Here is a 19,455-nt window from a genome sequence, read left to right on the forward strand (position 1 = left end):
CTGTTTTCATTTGCTTTTCCTAATGTAACCTAATTTCCCACATTACCATTTATAGATTGCCTTTAATAAAGTTTCCTTTGATGACAAAAAAACTATATTTCTTCTGCCATCTCCATTTTTGATACTTCTTCTTAGAACTTATGCCTTTCTTTTCCTGATCTTGAGAGTCATGCTCTAGACAGGAGGACAAATGCCACCATACACTCACTGTGACAGCCCCACGCTGACATCCTTACTTATCAAGAATTAGGGTGACGGGTAATTGCAAAGAGAGCTTTGACTGAAGTGAGAAATTGTCATCTAATTCACTTGCAGAAGAATCATAATCTTAATAGATAGAATTATTTAAAAACTAAGGCATCCTTTTGTACTGTTCTACAGTTCAGGTATAGCTGTTGCCATCTGGTGGTCCAGATAAAACATGCAAGAGTGGTTCCCCTATAAAATAAAAAGCATTATTGCCTTAATCTTATGTAGCCTGTTAATATGAGGTTGTATGATTTTTTTTTAAGTTTGAATATTTTAACAATGTGGTTTATAGCAAGTATAGACAAAGTAATGCTAACCTCATGTTCTCTCAGTATATACAAATTACATAATCTGCAAATTTGTGTTGAAGTAATTTTTTAATTTGTTTTTTTTCTTGGAGGAATTTGCTTTTGAAATTATTATTTCCTGTACTACTTAGATTGGTTGTGGAAGAGGGGATTGTTATTTTGGTGAATTAGCCTATTTTAGGCTTGCTGACATATTTGTGATTTGGTGGTTTCTTTAGGTTATTTGTTATCAAAGCGTGAAGGCCAAGCAGGGTCTCCAGAGAAACCATTATCCGATCTAGGTCGTCTTTCCTACATGGCTTATTGGAAAAGTGTAATATTGGAGTGCCTTTATCACCAAAATGACAAGCAAATCAGCATTAAGAAGTTAAGCAAGTTGACAGGTATCTGTCCTCAAGACATTACTTCCACACTCCACCACCTACGAATGCTGGACTTCCGTAGTGATCAGTGAGTATCACATCCCTTTGTTACGCTTTCAAAAGACAATCAGGTGGAAGTTTTTGGATCAGGCAGCCAGATATCAATGAAAGGGTATAAACTAATATAATAAACTAATACATTTGGTAATCCTGAGACAACATTTTCCTTTCTATGATCCTTGATACTGTTGACCTTAACTTTTTTTAAATTGTTTTTTCTGGTCTTTCTTCTAACTTTTGGACATAAGCTACTGAATCTTTTCTAATATTGGGAGCTTCTTCACAATATGAGAACAACTCTAGAAATAATGCCTAATAAAATATATGTCCATGATTTATTTCCATTATATGTGGTATAAAATAAAATATAGGTCAAGGGAAAGTCAGCTCACTCTTATCTGGAGTGATTGGGAAAAGATCACAGAGAAAGGAAGGAAGCATTGGGCTAGAAAGATGGAGAATAGGAGATAGTGTACAGGAGAGTAGCAGAAATTCCAGAGCTGGGAAGTATGAGACAGTGAATGGTTAAAATAACCAAATCCATTGCTGTTGTTGAGTATGAAGTATGTGTCCAACTTTGTATTTGTTATCTTGTATGGTGGCATATTTCTGTATTTCATCTTCCCAGGCAGGCTATTTTTGAAGCATTTATCATCATCTCCAGGTTTTCTAGGGGTTATAGCTCCATATTCATTGTTAGGTACTCTTATACGTTGTTGATTGCTATAAACTTTGCTCTGGTTCCAGATTTGTGATAATCCGCCGGGAAAAACTTATCCAGGATCACATGGCAAAGCTTCAGCTGAATTTGCGGCCTGTAGATGTAGATCCAGAATGTTTGCGCTGGACCCCTGTCATAGTCTCCAATTCTGTGGTCTCAGAGGAGGAAGAAGAGGAGGCTGAGGAAGGAGAAAACGAAGAGCCGCAGTGCCAGGAAAGAGAATTAGAGACAAGTGTAAGGGCATGAGTAGTCTCTATTTTTGATAACAGAAGGCTCTATTTTTGGTTTTCATGATTATTTGTGATATGTGTTACAGTATCTTAAACCAACACAGTCAATTCACATTAGATTTTCAGAGATGATTACAGTGATAGAGATTTCAAGAAAGCTGGGTTTTGTTTACTTAAATTGTATATTTTTAAGCCTTAGGTCATTAGGAGACCTTCAAATTTGTAATAATGTGTTATGTAGAACTAAATATTTCTTACCAGAGTGCTGATAAACAGCTAAATCTTAAGCTGTGTAGTAACTGACAAATCTGAATTTAATTCTGACCATTGTTAAAACAAATTAAGATACCTTTTCCTTAAAGTAAAACATTAAGGAAATAATGTAAACATGTATGTTCTAATAGAGCACTAAACAGTTCAGTGGGTACACAGATGTCTTTAGCCATTAAAGGGTTAATGAGGGACTGTATGACATTGTATAGTTTTCAGTATTTTTTGTCATGTGATGCATACCTTTCTCTGTTTTTTTTTTAAAGCCGTGCTTTCTTCCTTTAAAAATCTATGTCCTCCTTTGATAAACGTAAACAATCTCATGCCCCTGTTTAATGTAATTTAATTTTCAAAATGAAATTAAATATTCAGAATAAAAATAAATCAAAATAATTACAGAAATTTTCTTTCATTTTTTTCAAACACCCCTTTTCTCTTGCCCATGCCCCAGAGTCCATCTTCTCTCCGTTTATAAATTTTTATTTCTGATAAATTTTAAAATTATATCATTTAACATTTATAAGAACAATGCTGTTCATTTTGTTTATTGAAGGTGGGATTACATAGTGGTTAAGAGCACTAACTCTTGGGTCCGACTGCCTGGGTTTATATCCCAGCTTCTATATTTGCTGTTGCATGTCCTAAAGCGAGTTACTTATATTTTTTTGTGCCTCGGTTACCTCGTTTGTAAAATGAGGATGTAATAATAACACTTCATACAATTGTTGTGAGGATTAATGTATCCTATAAAGCATTTAAAGCAATGTCAAACACATGAGAAATATTCATGATAGCTACTAAATTATGCTTTTCTTTTTTAAAGCTTTGTTTTCTTATCTCTGTATTTAGGAGGTCAAATAGGAGATATAACTGAATAAGGCTGAAAGATTAACCAGCATGGTTTTATTTTCTAAAATCAGGTGGGAAAGTCTGCATCTCGGGAGAACAAAGAACAAGATTCTTACTCTTCGGTAGAAAGTGAAAAGAAACCAGAAGTTATGGCACCAGCTAGTTCTACGCGTCTGAACAAGCAAGTCCTTCCCCGTGATAGTCTTCCTGCAAACAATCAGCCATCTCGGAGAGGCCGCTGGGGAAGGAAAAACAGAAAAACCCAGGAACGTTTTGGTGATAAAGATTCTAAACTGCTCTTGGAAGAGACATCAGCTCCTCAGGAACAATATGGAGAATGTGAGGAAAAATCAGAAACCTCCCAAGAACAATACACTGAAAGTGAGGACCAGTCAGCAGCCTCTCAGGAGCAGCCCAGCCAGGATGGGAAGCCAGACATTCCCAAAAGAAGACTAAGTGAGGGGGTTGAGCTCTGGCGAGGACAGCTAAAGAAGAGCCCAGAGGCACTGAAGTGTAGATTACCAGAAGGCAATGAGAGGCTGCCCCGTCGCTATAGTGACGGTGACAGGGCTCTCCTCAGAGGCTTCAGTGAGAGTAGTGAGGAAGAAGAAGAGCCCGAAAGTCCTCGGTCCAGCTCCCCACCAATTCTTACGAAGCCCACACTGAAGAGAAAGGTAAGGCTTTTCTTGTGATTCGTTTCTTCGACTTGTCTGTTCTTTCCCCAGTTGCAGCTTACTATATACATTTGTCTATCACAGAGTTCTGAGAAAGTAAATGTAGAAATTCTTAGTGTGTTATTTTTTAGACTTTATACCTTGATGTATTGTAGCTTATCCTCCCAGTGAACATTTGAAATGTGTATAGGACTTCTTTGGTTCATGGAAATGAACATAGACACCATGAGCTTATTTAAGAGCCAACAAACTTTTTTAGCTTGCTGGTTTGATGTTCTGATCATGACTTTTAGGGATTTGTAAAATATTTGACAGTTTGATGGACAGTGGTGCCCTGTGTTGGGGGTGCTCTGAGTGAGGCCATTAGTCTTGAGTGGGACTTACCCCCTGTGGTCTCTTCTCCCATTTCTGTCTCCCCCCCCCCCCTGCTTTCTTCCAGTGATTTGACTTAACCTGGTTGTGAAAATATTTTCTCAGTTCTATTTGTCATCTTGCAAAGTTTGAATGAAACCAGTTTATAAATGCGATGAGAGGATGAAAACAAGTTCTGGTAAACTGTATACCAGAACTTCCCCAGGCTGTGGAGTGAACTTTAAGCATTTCCACAAGCCAGCCACACTGAGCTCAGCAACCTGGATGAACCACTGTGTAGTAGCAGGGTGACAGCTTCCACCCAAAGCAGTGAAATTGTTCCTTTCCTTAAGCAGAGCCTTATGAAAAAAAAAAGGGGGGCTATATATAAAAATACAAGGTTTTAATTTTAGAACAGTTTGAGATTTATGCAATTATTGCGAAGAAAGTACAGAGAGTTCCTGTATTCCTTACACCCAGTTTCCCCTATTATTAACCTCTTAGGTTGGTATAGTACATTTGTCACAAATAGCCAATATTTTGTTAACTAGAGCCCATATTTATTTAGATTTCCTCAGTTTTCCCTTATGTTCTTCTCTTCCAGGATCTCATCTAGCATACCACATTACATTTAGTAGCCATGTCTCTTTGGGCCGCCTTGGGTGTGACAGTTTCTCAGACTCCTTGTTTTTGACAACCTTGACAGTTTGACGAGTACTGGCTAGGTATTTTAGAATGTACCTCATGATATTAGAATGGGCTAATAGGTTTGGGGGAAGAAGACCACAGAGGTAAAGTGTCATTCTTATCATATAAAGGGTGTGTGATACGTGTGTACATGTATACACATGCACACACCAAACACAAGAGTATTACTGTCAATATGACTTATCACTGTTGAGGTTAGTCTCGATCACCGGGTTTGAGGTTGTTTGTCGGTTTCTCCACTGTAAAGTTACTCCTTTGTTCCCCTCTCCCATACTGTACTTTTTGGAAGGCAGCACTGCCCACAGGCCACGCTTAAGATGTGGAAAGTTGCACTGTATTCCATAGGAGTTCTGCTTGGAGATTTACCATTTTTCCCCATCTGCTTATTTATTCAAGCATTTCTTTATGTCAGCATGGACCCAGATATTTACTTTACACTTTGAGTTATAAAACAGTAGTACTACTTTATTTAATTTGTTCCTCAGATTCTTCCAGCTTTGGCCATAGGAGTCTTCACTTCTGTGTCCCTTTAACTTAATATGTACCCCCATTGTTGTGAAGGTGTTTTGGGTTTTGTGTTTTTTTTTTTTTTTGAGCACTTCCTTACTTTCTAGTACTGCGAGATGATCTAAGCTTATCTTGTATATTTTATGTCCCAGTCCTAGAGTCAGCCATTTTTCCAAAGAGCAGAGCCAGACATGTTTAACCTACTTTGAAAATTGTACTTCAACTAAACAGACTAGTAAATTTGAAGTGGAGAAAAAATTGAACCCTGGCTCACTCTGCCATTCATTATGTGATCAGGAAGACTGTATCTTTGCCATTCCAGGCTTCTATTGCCTATTTTTAAAACTGTGCTATTTCCCTGTGTAAAAAAGAGAATATCGTAACAGGCAGTGAGATCATGTACACAATACCTGAAGTTCTTACAGAAATGCGCCAGACTGGGAGTCAGAGACTGTCTTTTACAACCGTTTTCATACTGACTGGGTATGTGACCTTACACAGGTCCTGTAACCTGTCTCACCTCTGTGGAGTAAGGAGATTGGATTAGATTATTTCTGGTGCATCGTCGCTATCATTTTGTTTTATCTGTTGTGTAATTTAAGGTATTATTAGATCAACCCTAGTACAAAATTGTGCCCAGTGTGCCACTTTCCAGTAACAGATTTATTACTTTTGAAATACTTCGTATCAGGTAATTACACATCAGCTCCATGTTTTTACATTTCACCATAACTCCTTATGGGTAGCTCATGAAGATGGCATACAGCTTTACTAATAGTTCTGTTGATCTTCAGAGAGCTATGAGAGCAACAAAAAGTGTTTTAGTCTTTTTTTTTCCCCTCTTGAAGTAAGAGAAGTTAAAGGACTAGCTTCTGTGTCATTTCAGTATTGAAATAGGCAATTCCCTAGGGTGTTAAATTTAACTGAACTATTAAAGGGAATTATAATATCTGCTCTCTGTGCCTTTTATAAAGTTCTATTCAGTTATCCAACATCTTTCTGTGATACTTTATGGTACCTTATTATAGTATTTTGAAATAATATTCAAAATGTCTGTTGGCTGATTCGAGTAGGTTTAAAAACTATTAATCGTGTTATTAATAGAAATGATAGTATTAATTCCTGTAAATGCTTTCTTTCTCTTCTAAATAGAAACCAATTCTTCACCGAAGAAGGAGAATCCGAAAGCGCAAACACCACAACAGCAGCGTGGTCACAGAAACGATTTCTGAGACTACAGAGGTATTGGATGAACCTTTTGAAGACTCTGACTCCGAGAGGCCGATGCCACGATTAGAACCCACGTTTGAGATTGATGAGGAAGAAGAGGAAGAGGATGAAAATGAACTCTTTTCTAGAGGATACTTCCATCGTTTGTCCTCACAGGATGTGCTCAGGTGTCGATCCTCTTCTAAGAGGAAGTCTAAAGATGAAGATGATGAAGAAGAGTCCGATGACGCTGATGGTATGTTTTACAGAACCCACTGCTTATGGTAGTTTTAGTGTCTCTGAAGAAACACACTTCAAGTGATAACTGCAAACCCTTCAACAAAAAAGCTGAAAAATGACACACCCCACTAAGCAAGTAAAGGACGGCTTGATAATCTCTAAAAATTTGTGTCAAGCACATTCATCCCCATTTTCTCCTTTAGTCCTCTGTCCTTTTAAAAAGTTTTTTTTTCTAGTCTTCCCTTCAACTGAGGACCTAGTTTTTCCACTGGAGAAAATATCTTGCTGTTAGGAAATTGTTCTTTTTTTGCCTAATCCTTTCTCAGCCATTATCTGAATCTTCAGTTAGTTGGTGGATTGGAGTTAGCCTCAGGAAGATCTTGAAGTAATAACCCTTTACCAGAAAGTACACTCTTGTGGACTTACCTGTTTTGCTAATTGTTGTATGCTGAGTGCTTAAAATGGACACTCAGTAAATATTGTTAAATGAATACATGCTAAGATGGTTCTAAGATCCGACTCATGTAAATTGGACTTGCCTCACATCTGTTCAGGATGTGAATCATATCTGAATCATATCTCTAATGTGCCTTTCTCTACGAGTAGTAAATTTCTAATAAAAATGGTGACAGTGCCTCAAAATAGGCTCAATTTTTATGGCATAGCTAAAAATCCAATGGTTTACTTTTGAAATAGCCTTGTCATTTAGAGATAAAGAAATGGGCTCAGAAATGTGCTAGGTCACAGACTAGTTCCTCCTCCCCTAAAGTTTCTGCCAGTGCCTCATGCTGCCTGCAGCTGCAATGTTTGCCTCACCATAAGGTCAGACTGAGTTTTTTTTTTTTATTTTGGTGGGTGAATTTGAAGAAATCTAGTTGTCCTCTCTTGGTGGATGTATAGCTTTTATTAACTGAGTTTTTTATTCTTCTCTTAAAAATAAATCCACTCAATTTCGTATCTAGTGGAAACTTGTGTTTTCTCCATTCTCCTGTTTTTATATAATAAATAGTTTTAAATAGTGATAAGATGACTGAGTTCTTTTATTGTGATGTATATATTAAACTAAATATTTATTGTATAAATTTGGCACTTCAGTAAAATTTCTGTCTTGGATCATTGTAGCTCAAATAGTATCCCCCGTTTAAGTTCTTATTGACTTGGACAAATTTTCTCTGATGCAACCATTTCCATTCTTTATTTTCAAGTTATTGCTAACTGTACCTTCTTAGTTCTCCTCTCCAGATCCTGTTTTTGCTTGGTGTTCTTCCTTTTAGAAATTAATAGGAAATGTGAAGGTACTTAATGCTGCACCACACCTAAATATGGTTAAAATGGTACATTTTATGCTATGCGTAGTTTACTACAATCTTTAAAAATAGAAAAAAATTAATGGGGAGAAAATAATACCAATATCAAATTTATTTCTGATAAATCATTGTCATTAACTTGTTTTTTTTCAGGTCAGTATTTATTTGGGACTAAATGCCTTGCAGCTGTTCCCATACAAACACAACATTGACTGAGCATGTCAGATTGCTTAGTCATGGCCTGGAGTAATTAACTCATGATATTACCTGAAGTCATGATTTTATGGAAACTAAAAAAAAAGCCAGAGAGATAATATAAATTGCAAACAGGGGTAAAACAAAAAAGAAGAAATGAGTTGATTTGTAACTTACATAGTAAAGACAGCTTGTCTAAAGTAGTTGTAATAACTATTGAGTATTTGCATCTTTACACAGCTTATCTCCGTTTTCTAGATGATAAAACTGAGTATTTTAGACTAACTTACAAAACCATGCAGTTGGTGATGATAAACCTGAACTGGCTTTAACTGGTGGTTGGTAACAGAATGTTGACCCGGATTCTTTCATTGTTCTGCCAGCTCACTGCGTGACTTTAGAAGATGTCATTAATTAGATTTCTCCTCTAGATTCTTAGCTTGTAAGAGAAGGTTATCAGGAGTTTGTGATGATTAATAAAATCATTCCCGTTGCACATGTGGTCTCAGAAAAAAGTACTAGAAAATATACAAAATCTTTTAACTTTTTTAACGTGTGTGTGTGTGTGTTTTTTTGTCCCTCTGTGTAGACACTCCTGTTCTAAAGCCAGTATCTCTCTTGAGAAAATGTGATGTGAAGGATTCTCAGCTTGAGCCAGATACGTCCACACCTATGAAAAAGAAAAAGGGATGGCCCAAAGGCAAGAGCCGCAAACCAATCCACTGGAAGAAAAGACCTGGTCGCAAACCAGGATTTAAGTTGAATCGGGAAATCCTACCCGTTTCTACCCAAGAATGCATTGTTGAGCCCACCGTTCCCATTCCTAAACCGGGACGGAAACCCAAACTTCAAGAGAATGAAGAGACTGTTGAACCAAAAGAAGACTTGCCTTTAACGGAAGAAAGGAAGGATGAGGAGGAGATGCACGTGGAAGCAGAAGAGGTTGAAGAGGGAGAAGAAGAAGATACAACCAGCAGTGAAGTTAGAGCGGCGTCTCCAGTGGATAGCAACAGTCCCGAGACTGAAACGAAAGAACCCGAAATAGAAGAAGAGGAAGAGAAGCCCCGTGTCTCAGAAGAGCAGCGGCAGTCAGAGGAGGAGCAGCAAGAGCTGGAAGAACAGGAGCAAGAGGAAGAGGATGAGGTGGCTGTAGAGACAAACCAGAATGAAGACCATGATGCAGATGATGAAGACGACGGCCATCTGGAATCTACGAAGAAAAAAGAGCTAGAGGAGCAGCCCGTTAGAGAAGATGTCAAAGAGGAGCCTGGTGGCCAGGAGTCTTTTTTAGATACTAATATGCAGAGCAGTAGGGAGAATATAAAGGATAAAGATGAAACAGAACCAGATTCTGAAGAGGAACAGACTTCCCACGAAACATCCATGGTATCAGAGCACATGCCAGGGTCTGAGGACGATCATGAAGAAGATTCAAACTCTAAAGAAGAATTAATTGAGCTAAAAGAGGAGGAAGAGATTCCTCACAGTGAACTGGATCTGGAAACTGTGCAAGCAGTGCAGTCTTTGACTCAAGAAGAAAGCAACGAGCATGAGGGAGCCTACCAGGACTGCGAAGAAACTCTGGCCGCGTGTCAGACCCTGCAGAGCTACACCCAGGCCGATGAAGACCCTCAGATGTCGATGGTGGAAGACTGCCACGCTTCAGAACATAATAGCCCGATATCTTCTGTTCAGTCTCATCCCAGCCAATCGGTCCGTTCAGTCAGTAGTCCCAACGTGCCTGCCCTTGAAAGCGGTTACACCCAGATCAGCCCGGAGCAAGGATCCCTGTCCGCACCCTCTATGCAGAACATGGAGACCAGCCCCATGATGGATGTGCCTTCCGTATCAGACCACTCTCAGCAGGTGGTGGACAGTGGCTTCAGTGACCTGGGCAGCATTGAGAGCACCACAGAAAACTATGAGAACCCCAGCAGTTACGATTCTACGATGGGTGGCAGCATTTGTGGGACTAACTCTTCCCAGAGCAGCTGCTCCTATGGTGGGTTGTCCTCCTCCAGCAGCCTCACCCAGAACAGTTGTGTTGTCACTCAGCAAATGGCAAACATGGGCAACAGCTGCAGCATGATGCAGCAGAACAACGTCCAGCCTGCTGCTGCCAACTGCAACATCAAGTCACCTCAGAGTTGTGTGGTGGAGAGGCCTCCCAGTAACCAGCAGCCGCCGCCCCCACCACCGCAGCAGCAGCAACAGCAGCAGCAGCAGCAGCAGCAGCAGCAGCAGCAGCAACCAGCACCACAGCCTCCGCCGCCCCAGCAGCAGCAGCAACAGCCACCGGCGCCACCACCACCTCAGCCCCAGCAGCCTCAGCCCCCGCCCCCGCCCCAGCAGCAGCCCCCCCTGTCACAGTGTAGTATGAATAACAGTTTCACTCCAGCGCCTATGATCATGGAGATACCGGAATCTGGAAGCACTGGGAACATAAGTATTTATGAGAGGATTCCAGGGGACTTTGGTGCCGGCAGCTACTCTCAACCGTCAGCCACCTTCAGTCTAGCCAAGTTGCAGCAGCTGACTAACACCATTATGGACCCTCATGCCATGCCTTATAGCCATTCTCCTGCTGTGACTTCCTATGCAACCAGTGTTTCTTTGTCTAATACAGGACTGGCTCAGCTAGCTCCGTCTCATCCATTAGCTGGGACCCCTCAAGCACAAGCCACCATGACGCCGCCCCCAAACTTGGCATCCACCACCATGAACCTCACGTCACCTCTGCTACAGTGCAACATGTCTGCCACCAACATCGGCATTCCTCACACTCAGAGGTTGCAAGGGCAGATGCCAGTGAAGGGGCACATTTCCATCCGCTCCAAGTCCGCGCCACTGCCCTCTGCAGCTGCCCACCAGCAGCAGCTGTATGGCCGCAGCCCACCAGCGGTTGCCATGCAGGCTGGCCCTCGTGCATTGGCTGTTCAGCGTGGCATGAACATGGGGGTTAATTTGATGCCGACCCCTGCCTATAATGTCAATTCCATGAATATGAACACCTTGAATGCCATGAACAGCTATCGAATGACGCAGCCCATGATGAACAGCAGTTACCATAGTAACCCTGCCTACATGAACCAGACAGCACAGTATCCTATGCAGATGCAGATGGGGATGATGGGGAGCCAGGCCTATACCCAGCAGCCTATGCAGCCAAACCCTCATGGAAACATGATGTACACTGGCCCCTCCCATCACAGCTACATGAACGCTGCTGGTGTGCCCAAGCAGTCACTCAATGGACCTTACATGAGAAGATGAGCAAGATGAACTTGCAATTAAAAACTTAAATATATATAAATAAAGGAACCTTTTATACTGACAAACCAGAGAAAAATGGACCTTTTTCCAGTTAAAATATTGCTGTAGATTTAGAGGAATTTTTCTTTGGTTTATTTTATTTTTTAGAAAACCTGGTCTTCTCTTTTTTTTTTTTTTTTTGGGTTCATTTTGTTCTGGGTTTTGGTTTTCTTCATAATCTTGAACATTTTACAATAGAACTCATCTAAAAATGGATTTGGGGATAGGGGAAACATGCACAAAAATCTTTTCATAATTAAAAAGAGCCTTACTTTCTTTACATACCACATGGACAGAATTTGTGTAAAAGTGAATTATCTTTATTTTATTTTAAAATGTATGTTTCCCCTCACTGTTTGCAGCTCCCAATGTTGTCATTTTTAAATGTTATATATACATCTCGGGGGTTAACAAGACCCCTTCCTCCAAACCCAACCTTTCATTTCCTACTTCATTCCAGCAGGAGGCACTTAGGGGAGACTCGGATGGGGACATGGAGAACAACCCAAGCTCCTTAAACTTATTATTATTGTTAATATTATTATTATTATTATTAATAAAGCGAGGCAGGAAAATGCTTCTCCTTTTAAAATCCCCTCCACTCCCTACACACACACACACACACACACACACACACACACACACACTCACACACACAGACACACAGACACACACACCCCTCTTGACCTCTTGAAACCTTTCCCCAAGAATGTTTCTTTATAGATGGACTTCATTGAAATGTTTGTTTTTCTTAAATCAAGTGTAATATAATTTGGGGGGGGGGTTTGTTTTTTACTATTCCCACTCAGCACTCAGAGACACAAAAATACTGTAAGTCTCAATTAACAGCAGAATCTCAGAGGAAAGCTGTTTGCAATCCTAATCCAGCCTTGGAGGAATAGAGATGGTCAGTTAACAATCAAAAAGAGGAAATTAACCTCTTGTTTTTTACCACCTGGTGAATCAGCCATAACACACATATTCCACGCAGCCTCTTGTTTTTAGTATGTACTTTGAGATGCTAAGGGTCTTGATTCTTGAGCCTTTGACTTTGACTAAACTCAAACAGCAGTCCCCAGTGCTTAGCCTCTTACATTCTTATACAAAGTGTTGATGGATGACTGTACATTTCAGTGATTTGAAAAATACCTGACAGACATTTGACACTGTTTATTTTATGTTGGAAGAGATGATTTAAGGGAGATCATGGTGTGAGTTTTATAGCTACTTAAATGATACATACCTCTAGTTTTCATTTTCTTGAGATCCTGAGTTCATTCCCTGTGAATCAGAGTGCACCAGCCCCTCTCCTGTGAGTGGTTAGAAGAGGGATAAACCAACCACCAGCATAGTAGGGCAAATCTGGACAGCAGGGTTTTAGCAGGTTCCTTTGTTGCTCCCAACTCCATTATCTTTTCTCTTGTGCAGCCAGTTCGCCCATTCTCTTCCTGTTACTTGCTCCAGGGATAGGTAAAAAAATATATATATATATCTATATATATGTTCCATCATTAGAAGATGGAAAATATTATACCACTCGGTATGTGCAGTCAAATATCCAAAAGGGGGAAGTACTGCTTAAAGAAATACCTGTAAGCATTAAATTCTCTCCTTTATTTGTACATTTTATATAGATAAATTTTTGAAGTACTAATTAGGCATTAAATTTTTTCAAATGCACAGGTTTTTTTTTTTTTTTTTTAAATACACTTTAATTGACTTTCTCAATTAAATGTGTTAGGTAGAAAAAGGCAGAATTCCACATCTTAACCGCTATCGATTCTGAGCATGTGCAAGGCTGTGTAGGACCCAGTTTCTCTGTATATACTCTTCCAGTTCCCAATCATCTATGTAGAAAGTGCACTGTGCTGCCCTCTCCCTACATCTTCAGCTATGTCATTGCTTCCTGGTTGGGGTGGGGATGGGGTGGGTCGGGAGGGAGGTATATTGGGAGGAGGGTGGGTCAAGGCAGAAGGAGAAGCTGTTGAAATGAGGGCCGTGAATTCAGTTTCTGTTGGTTTGCGGTTGTGTTTGGTTTTATTTGTTTCTTTAAAAAAAAAAAAATTCAATCGGGCAGCTCCCTTTTCCACAAGCCTTTTTGTGACTGTAGAACTATTGTAGAGAAAATGTTCTTTTCTATATTATAAAAGAAATTATCCAACACAGTAATATTGGTACCTGTCATTTTTTCACTTCTGTTTAAAAAAAAATGTATTTTTAGCAAGATAACTTGGGTAATCTTCTAAAAAAGAAATTTAAAAAACTCACTGTTAGTGACTTTGATGCCTTTTAAAATAAGAGCTTTTTCATTTCATTCCATCTTTAAAATTTTTTATCTTTGTTGTAGAATATTAAAAACTATTTTAAGAAAGATAAAAATTCTCTTTAAAGAGATCTCTAGAGTGTGTGAATAGAGCTCCAGATGCCTCTAAAAGCCGCATGTACAAATGAAGCTAAGTCTATTCCTGTCTGTTTATATTTGCTTTTCCTGTTTTGTAACCTCTTTGTACTTTGTTCATGGTGACTTGTAAGCTACGGGGAAGGGGTGCCTAGATGCCTTTGTATTTCTCCATGTCATGCGCTCCTGGGCCAGTCGGTCTCCCTTCCTCTCCTTGTATGTAATATCACTTTTTTTTCCCCTTTCTAGCAAGTACTTTCAAAAGAACTCTGTACATTTTAACATAAAAAAAAATAAATTATGTTGAGCCATTTTGGATGTCTGTCTTGCATGTGGAATTTTTCTCCTAAATATTTCAAACTCTCAGGTTCCTTTTCTACACACCGAGACTTAGAAATATTAGCTTTTTCACATTCCTCTTTATGTAGCAAGTATAAGTTCATGGCCTTTACTTTGAAATGCCAGTCTTCGTTCCTATGTGTGTTTAAATGCAGACAGTATAGATGGTTTTTCCTCTTCCGGTGAAAATGGTATTATAATCTCCCTTTGGAGTTTTTAGGGGAAATTCCATTGAAACTTATAGGGACTGTAATTCATTTAAGCAAAGAGAGGAAGTATGGTCGCAATAACAAGTAGCTCCTGGAACTGGAACAAAGCTGTTTTTTCTCAGCTTACCTGATTATGATATAATCGAGGAAGATTTTGCCAGAAGCCAGGGTCTTGAACATTTATGATCTTCTCTGGTGTTTTCCAAGCTGTTGTACTTGCCTCTCTTCATTTAGAATTTTGGATAGAAGGCAGACTCCAGAAACTTGGATTTGGCTTTGAGAAACTGATAGGTGGGGGTAGGGAGGTAAGGCAGGTGCAAGTTTTAGCTGCGACTCTTTGCTGAGTGAGGAATTCATGAAGTGTCCATGAACAGTACCTATAGCAGACATTTGTTCTTGATCTTAATGCCATTTAAGTTTATAGTTCTGTCATCTCCAGAAAAGAAATGATTTGTTTCCCTTGATTTCTTTGCCTGCTGAAGTAACTATAATTTGGACCCATTGCTGGCACTTGTACTATGCAATCATTAGTGGATTGTCTCCAAAACAAGCTTCTTTGTTCCTGCAGACTACCTGTTGTAAGTGAATTCAACAATACAGCGAGTCTGATTTTTTTACAAAGGAGATGTGACCACAGAATGTATTCTAGATTTTTTAAAGTGCTAACACTCCCACTATATTTAAATTACATTTAAATTATGATTTGAATAATATTACATTTATAGCCAACCCATGAATGATCTCACTAGAAGGAGGTACTCTGGTTTCTTTATGGTCCACCTTCTGGCCTTTTCACTCTACATCAAAAGGTAGATGTGGGAGGAAAATGATAATGCACTTAATTCATGTATATTGCTGACAGCCTTGGCCTACCAGTGTTAGACTCTATGGCCTTGCATTCAGTAACTAGGGTTCCAGGAAATCTATTCCTTTTGGGCCTCTCTGAGCATCTCAGGTAGTGCCTAGCTTCCTTTGTAGCATAGTGACAACTGTGGGTATTCCCTGAACTCAGGTAGACAAGTCTAGCTCTTTAGGTGACCATTATTGTTTCAGATTCTTCATGTTACAACTGGGGCAGTGTACAGTGGGGTTTTGTCCTTCCTCTTAATGTGCAAGACGTACGTCAATGATGATGGAAAGGGAAAGGCATAGTGAAAAGAAATAAGGAAGAATTGTCCTTGGCAGAACAGAAGAAGCAAGATCATTATGACAGGTGGTGGGGAAACAAACTCCATATTCTCGGTGTGACTTTAAAGAAATCTAAAAATTCAAGTGGCCCATTTCTGTAAATGAACTCAGAAGACCACATAGAGTTAACATTTCTTAGGTTGGCAAATGTCTGGAATTCTTGAACACAGTCATCCCAACAAAGCTGACAATCCCCAGAGTAAAACTCAACTCGTTTGTTAATAAATTTCTGGTAAGGGACAGGGTGGGTTTGTTACGTAAGCTGGTGTGGTCACCTAATGCAGTACAGACCAATGGATTTTTTTTCCCAAAGTGACAGCTACAAATTGGGCTTAATGAGATTCCTTGCTGTATTAATAAGGAGACTAAATATTAGTATTGGTACCAATTACATAAATCCTCAAAAAGGTGGCAGATGTAATTTCTGCCCTGAATAAGGAAAACCCTGGGGCATCATGATGGGCTTTGGTGTTTTGAGATCTTTTAAAACACTAGGCAGAGACGTTCTCAGTGAATTGTTTTCTGGTGATTTTTCATGAATAAACTTTTAAGTGTGAGATAATATATTCTTGTCATCAAGAAAAAAAAATTCCAACATTTAACTCTACTACACAGACATCTCTGAAAGCCACATTTAAGCGACATTCAAAAAAAAATGTTTAACATTCTCTGAGATGACATTTTTTTAACCAACCATTTTTAGTTTATATGTGTACAGAGATGAGCAAACAAAGACAAGTGGATGAACTGACATCAACTGGTCACCTGTACTTTAAAGCATGGAATGAGGGCCTGCTCATTGGCATTTCTGTGAATACACACTGAAAAACTGACATCTGGTTCATGTTGAAAGACACAAGCTGTTCAGATCACTTCTCAAGTTATTTAAGTTGGCCTTAGCTTTTTGAACCCCAGAATCTTCTTTTTTGGGAAATTTCATATAAAACCTTTAAATTGGTTTCCCAAGATTAAAGTCTCTTATGAACAAAGTAAAGAAAAACATTCATACATAGAACTTCTATGCTAGGACTCAGGCTCTGCCCATGTACAAGTTCAAACTGTTTAATTGGTGTATTACATTTAATAAAGTTGACTGACTCAATTTTCTTTAGAGGAAAATTAGAAAAGCAGTTGTAGTCAATTATGTCAAAATGATTGAATTTGATCCTAGTTTTCCAGAGAAAATGAAAACAGCAATATATTGAGTAGGAGGCAGCAAGGGGGGCTTTACTAAACGCAATGACCTCTTGGAAAATAGAATAATTACACCATTTTTAAAAAAGTTTGTCTAGCTCCTATTTAAGAAAAGTAACTAGAGTTGACCAGAACTCCTAACTTGACAGCCTCAAAGGACTCTTGATTGAAAGTTTTAAATCTGAAAACTGAGGAACGTGGAATATTGAAAGAACAACTTTATAGGGCCAAGGAAGTAATTCTGTTAAAGTTACAAAGGAAAACAAAGCAGACCCAAACCAGCCACTACAGTCTATCTTTGCTGAGTTACTTTGCTGGGGCTCCCAGGCTGTGGAATGGCGTTCATCAATTTGCTGCATCCTCCTTAGTGCAGCCACTTGGTCTTCAGCTGTCCTCCAGCTGCCTCCTGCACGGTTCCAGGCATCCCATGAAAAGGTGAATATGCCCAGAGAAGAGTGACTTGGTGGTTCTGTCTTCTTATGCCTGTTTTTATTGTGAAAATAGAGTCTACACAGAGTCCATTAAACACAGCTTCATGCGTCTGTTTAAAGTGAATAGCTTTGTACAACTAAATCTGTTCGAAAAGTAGAACAGCCGCCCAGAAATGTGAGGGCCCTTGTCTAATTGTAATCTTCTCTCCCAACCAAAGATAAGCACCAGACATATGTGTAAATATGTCTTTAATTTTTAAAAAAATTTTTGCAACTTAGGTGTGCACTTTTTTTTAATGTTTATTTTGAGAGAGAGAGTGTGGGGGGGAAGGGCAGAGGGAGAGGGAGAGAGACAATCCCAAGCAGGCTCTGAGCTGTCAGCATAGAGCCAGATGTGCCACTCCATCTCACAAACTGTGAGATCATGACCTGAGATGAAATCAAGAGTTGGACGCTTAACTGACTGAGCCACCCAGGTGCCCCTGGGTATGCATTCTGAAACACCGTAGTTTCATTTTGCCTGGTTTTGAACTTTATAAAAATGGAATCATGTAAAGCATAGGGAATATAGTCAATAATACTGGAACAATGTTGTTTGTATGGTGACCCATAGTGACTACACTCACGATGGTGAGCACTGCATAATGTATAGAATTGTCAAATCACTATGTTGTACATCTAAAACTAATGTAAAATTGTGTGTCAACTATACTTTGATAATGAATTTTTTAAAATGTTTATGTATTTTGAGAGAGAGAGGGTGCACATGAGCGGAGGAGAGGCAGAGAGAGAGAACCTCAAGCAGGCTCTGAGCTGTCAGTGCAGAGCCCGACCTGGGGCTCAGTTTCATGAACCATTGGATTGACCTGAGCCAAAGTCAAAAGTAGGATGTTTAACCAACTTGAGCCACTCAGGTGTTCCAAAATTTTTTTTTTATTTTTATTTTTTTTTATTTTTTTATTTTTTTTTAAATTTTTTTTTTTTAATGTTTATTTATTTTTGAGACAGAGAGAGACAGGGCATGAACGGGGGAGGGTCAGAGAGAGAGGGAGACACAGAATCTGAAACAGGCCCCAGGCTCGAGCCATCAGCCCAGAGCCCGACGCGGGGCTCGAACTCACGGACCGTGAGATCATGACCTGAGCCGAAGTCGGCCGCTTAACCGACTGAGCCACCCAGGCGCCCCCAAATTTTTTTTTTTAAAAGAACGCATTTTCACTCTAAGTTTATGGTACCTAAAATTTTAATTAAGACATCATACCCATCTCCTGAAGTTCAAAAATCTGTTTCAGAAATAAAATTGGGGGCCCCTGGGTGGCTTAGTCAGTTAAGCCTCTGACTCTTGATTTCAGCTCAGGTCATGATCTGGGGGGTTGAGGACTTGAGTCTCATATCTGGCTCCACACGCTGAGTGAGATTCTTCCTGTCCCTCTCTTTCTCCCCCTCTCTTGCGCATGCACACAGCAATGCACTTTCTCAAAACTAAAAGTAAACATTAAAAAAAAAAAAGAAAATTGGATAATGAATTTTCAAAAAGCCTGTAATGCTGAAATGGAATAATTTACTAGAAGTTGAGATGGTTTAAAAATATTTGACAATTTTACAAACCTAAAAATGCATGTAATAAATCTTCAAAAAATGGAATTCTGCAGTTTGCATCTGGTTTCCCTCAAAATATTTGTGAGATTTGTTCCTGATGTTGCATGTCACTAAAATTCTTTTATTTTCATGGTTGTATAATATTCTATTATAGAACTATACAAAATGTATTTATACATTTTAAGTTGACATAGATTTAGGTTGTTTCTGTTCTGGGTTATTACTGTGATATGGCTATGTTTAATCCTGTGTACGTCTCCTGCACACATTTGCAGACATTTCTCTTAGTATTCTCCTAGAAGGGGAATTGCTAGATGATAGGATGTAACTTCTGTACTAGACACTGCCAAAGAGTTTTCAAAAATAGCCATAATATTTCTTTTTGCTCCCATCAGCAGTATATGAGTGAGAGCTCCTGTTATACACATTCTCTCCAGTATTTGATATTTTCAATTATTTTATATTTTTGTCAACCCACGAGATATGTAGTGGAATCTCTTTGTGATTATATTTTGCATTTTACTGAATTATTAATTAGATTGAGT

At 39.2% G+C, this 19,455-nt stretch overlaps 1 protein-coding gene across 1 annotated transcript in view; it reads left to right on the plus strand.

The window, feature by feature from the left end:
* KAT6A (lysine acetyltransferase 6A) overlaps positions 1-12,512 on the plus strand; it is a 110,308-nt gene extending 97,796 nt beyond the window's left edge. The window contains 5 exon segments of the mRNA XM_030312554.1: positions 776-1,007; positions 1,727-1,934; positions 3,121-3,723; positions 6,442-6,754; positions 8,830-12,512. Of these exon segments, the coding sequence (XP_030168414.1) occupies positions 776-1,007; positions 1,727-1,934; positions 3,121-3,723; positions 6,442-6,754; positions 8,830-11,513 (4,040 nt within the window). The 3' untranslated portion in view covers positions 11,514-12,512.
* Positions 12,513-19,455: the final 6,943 nt, after the last annotated feature.

The sequence above is a fragment of the Lynx canadensis genome, chromosome B1 (genome assembly GCF_007474595.2).
Source record: "Lynx canadensis isolate LIC74 chromosome B1, mLynCan4.pri.v2, whole genome shotgun sequence".
Classification (NCBI taxonomy): Eukaryota; Metazoa; Chordata; class Mammalia; order Carnivora; family Felidae; genus Lynx; species Lynx canadensis.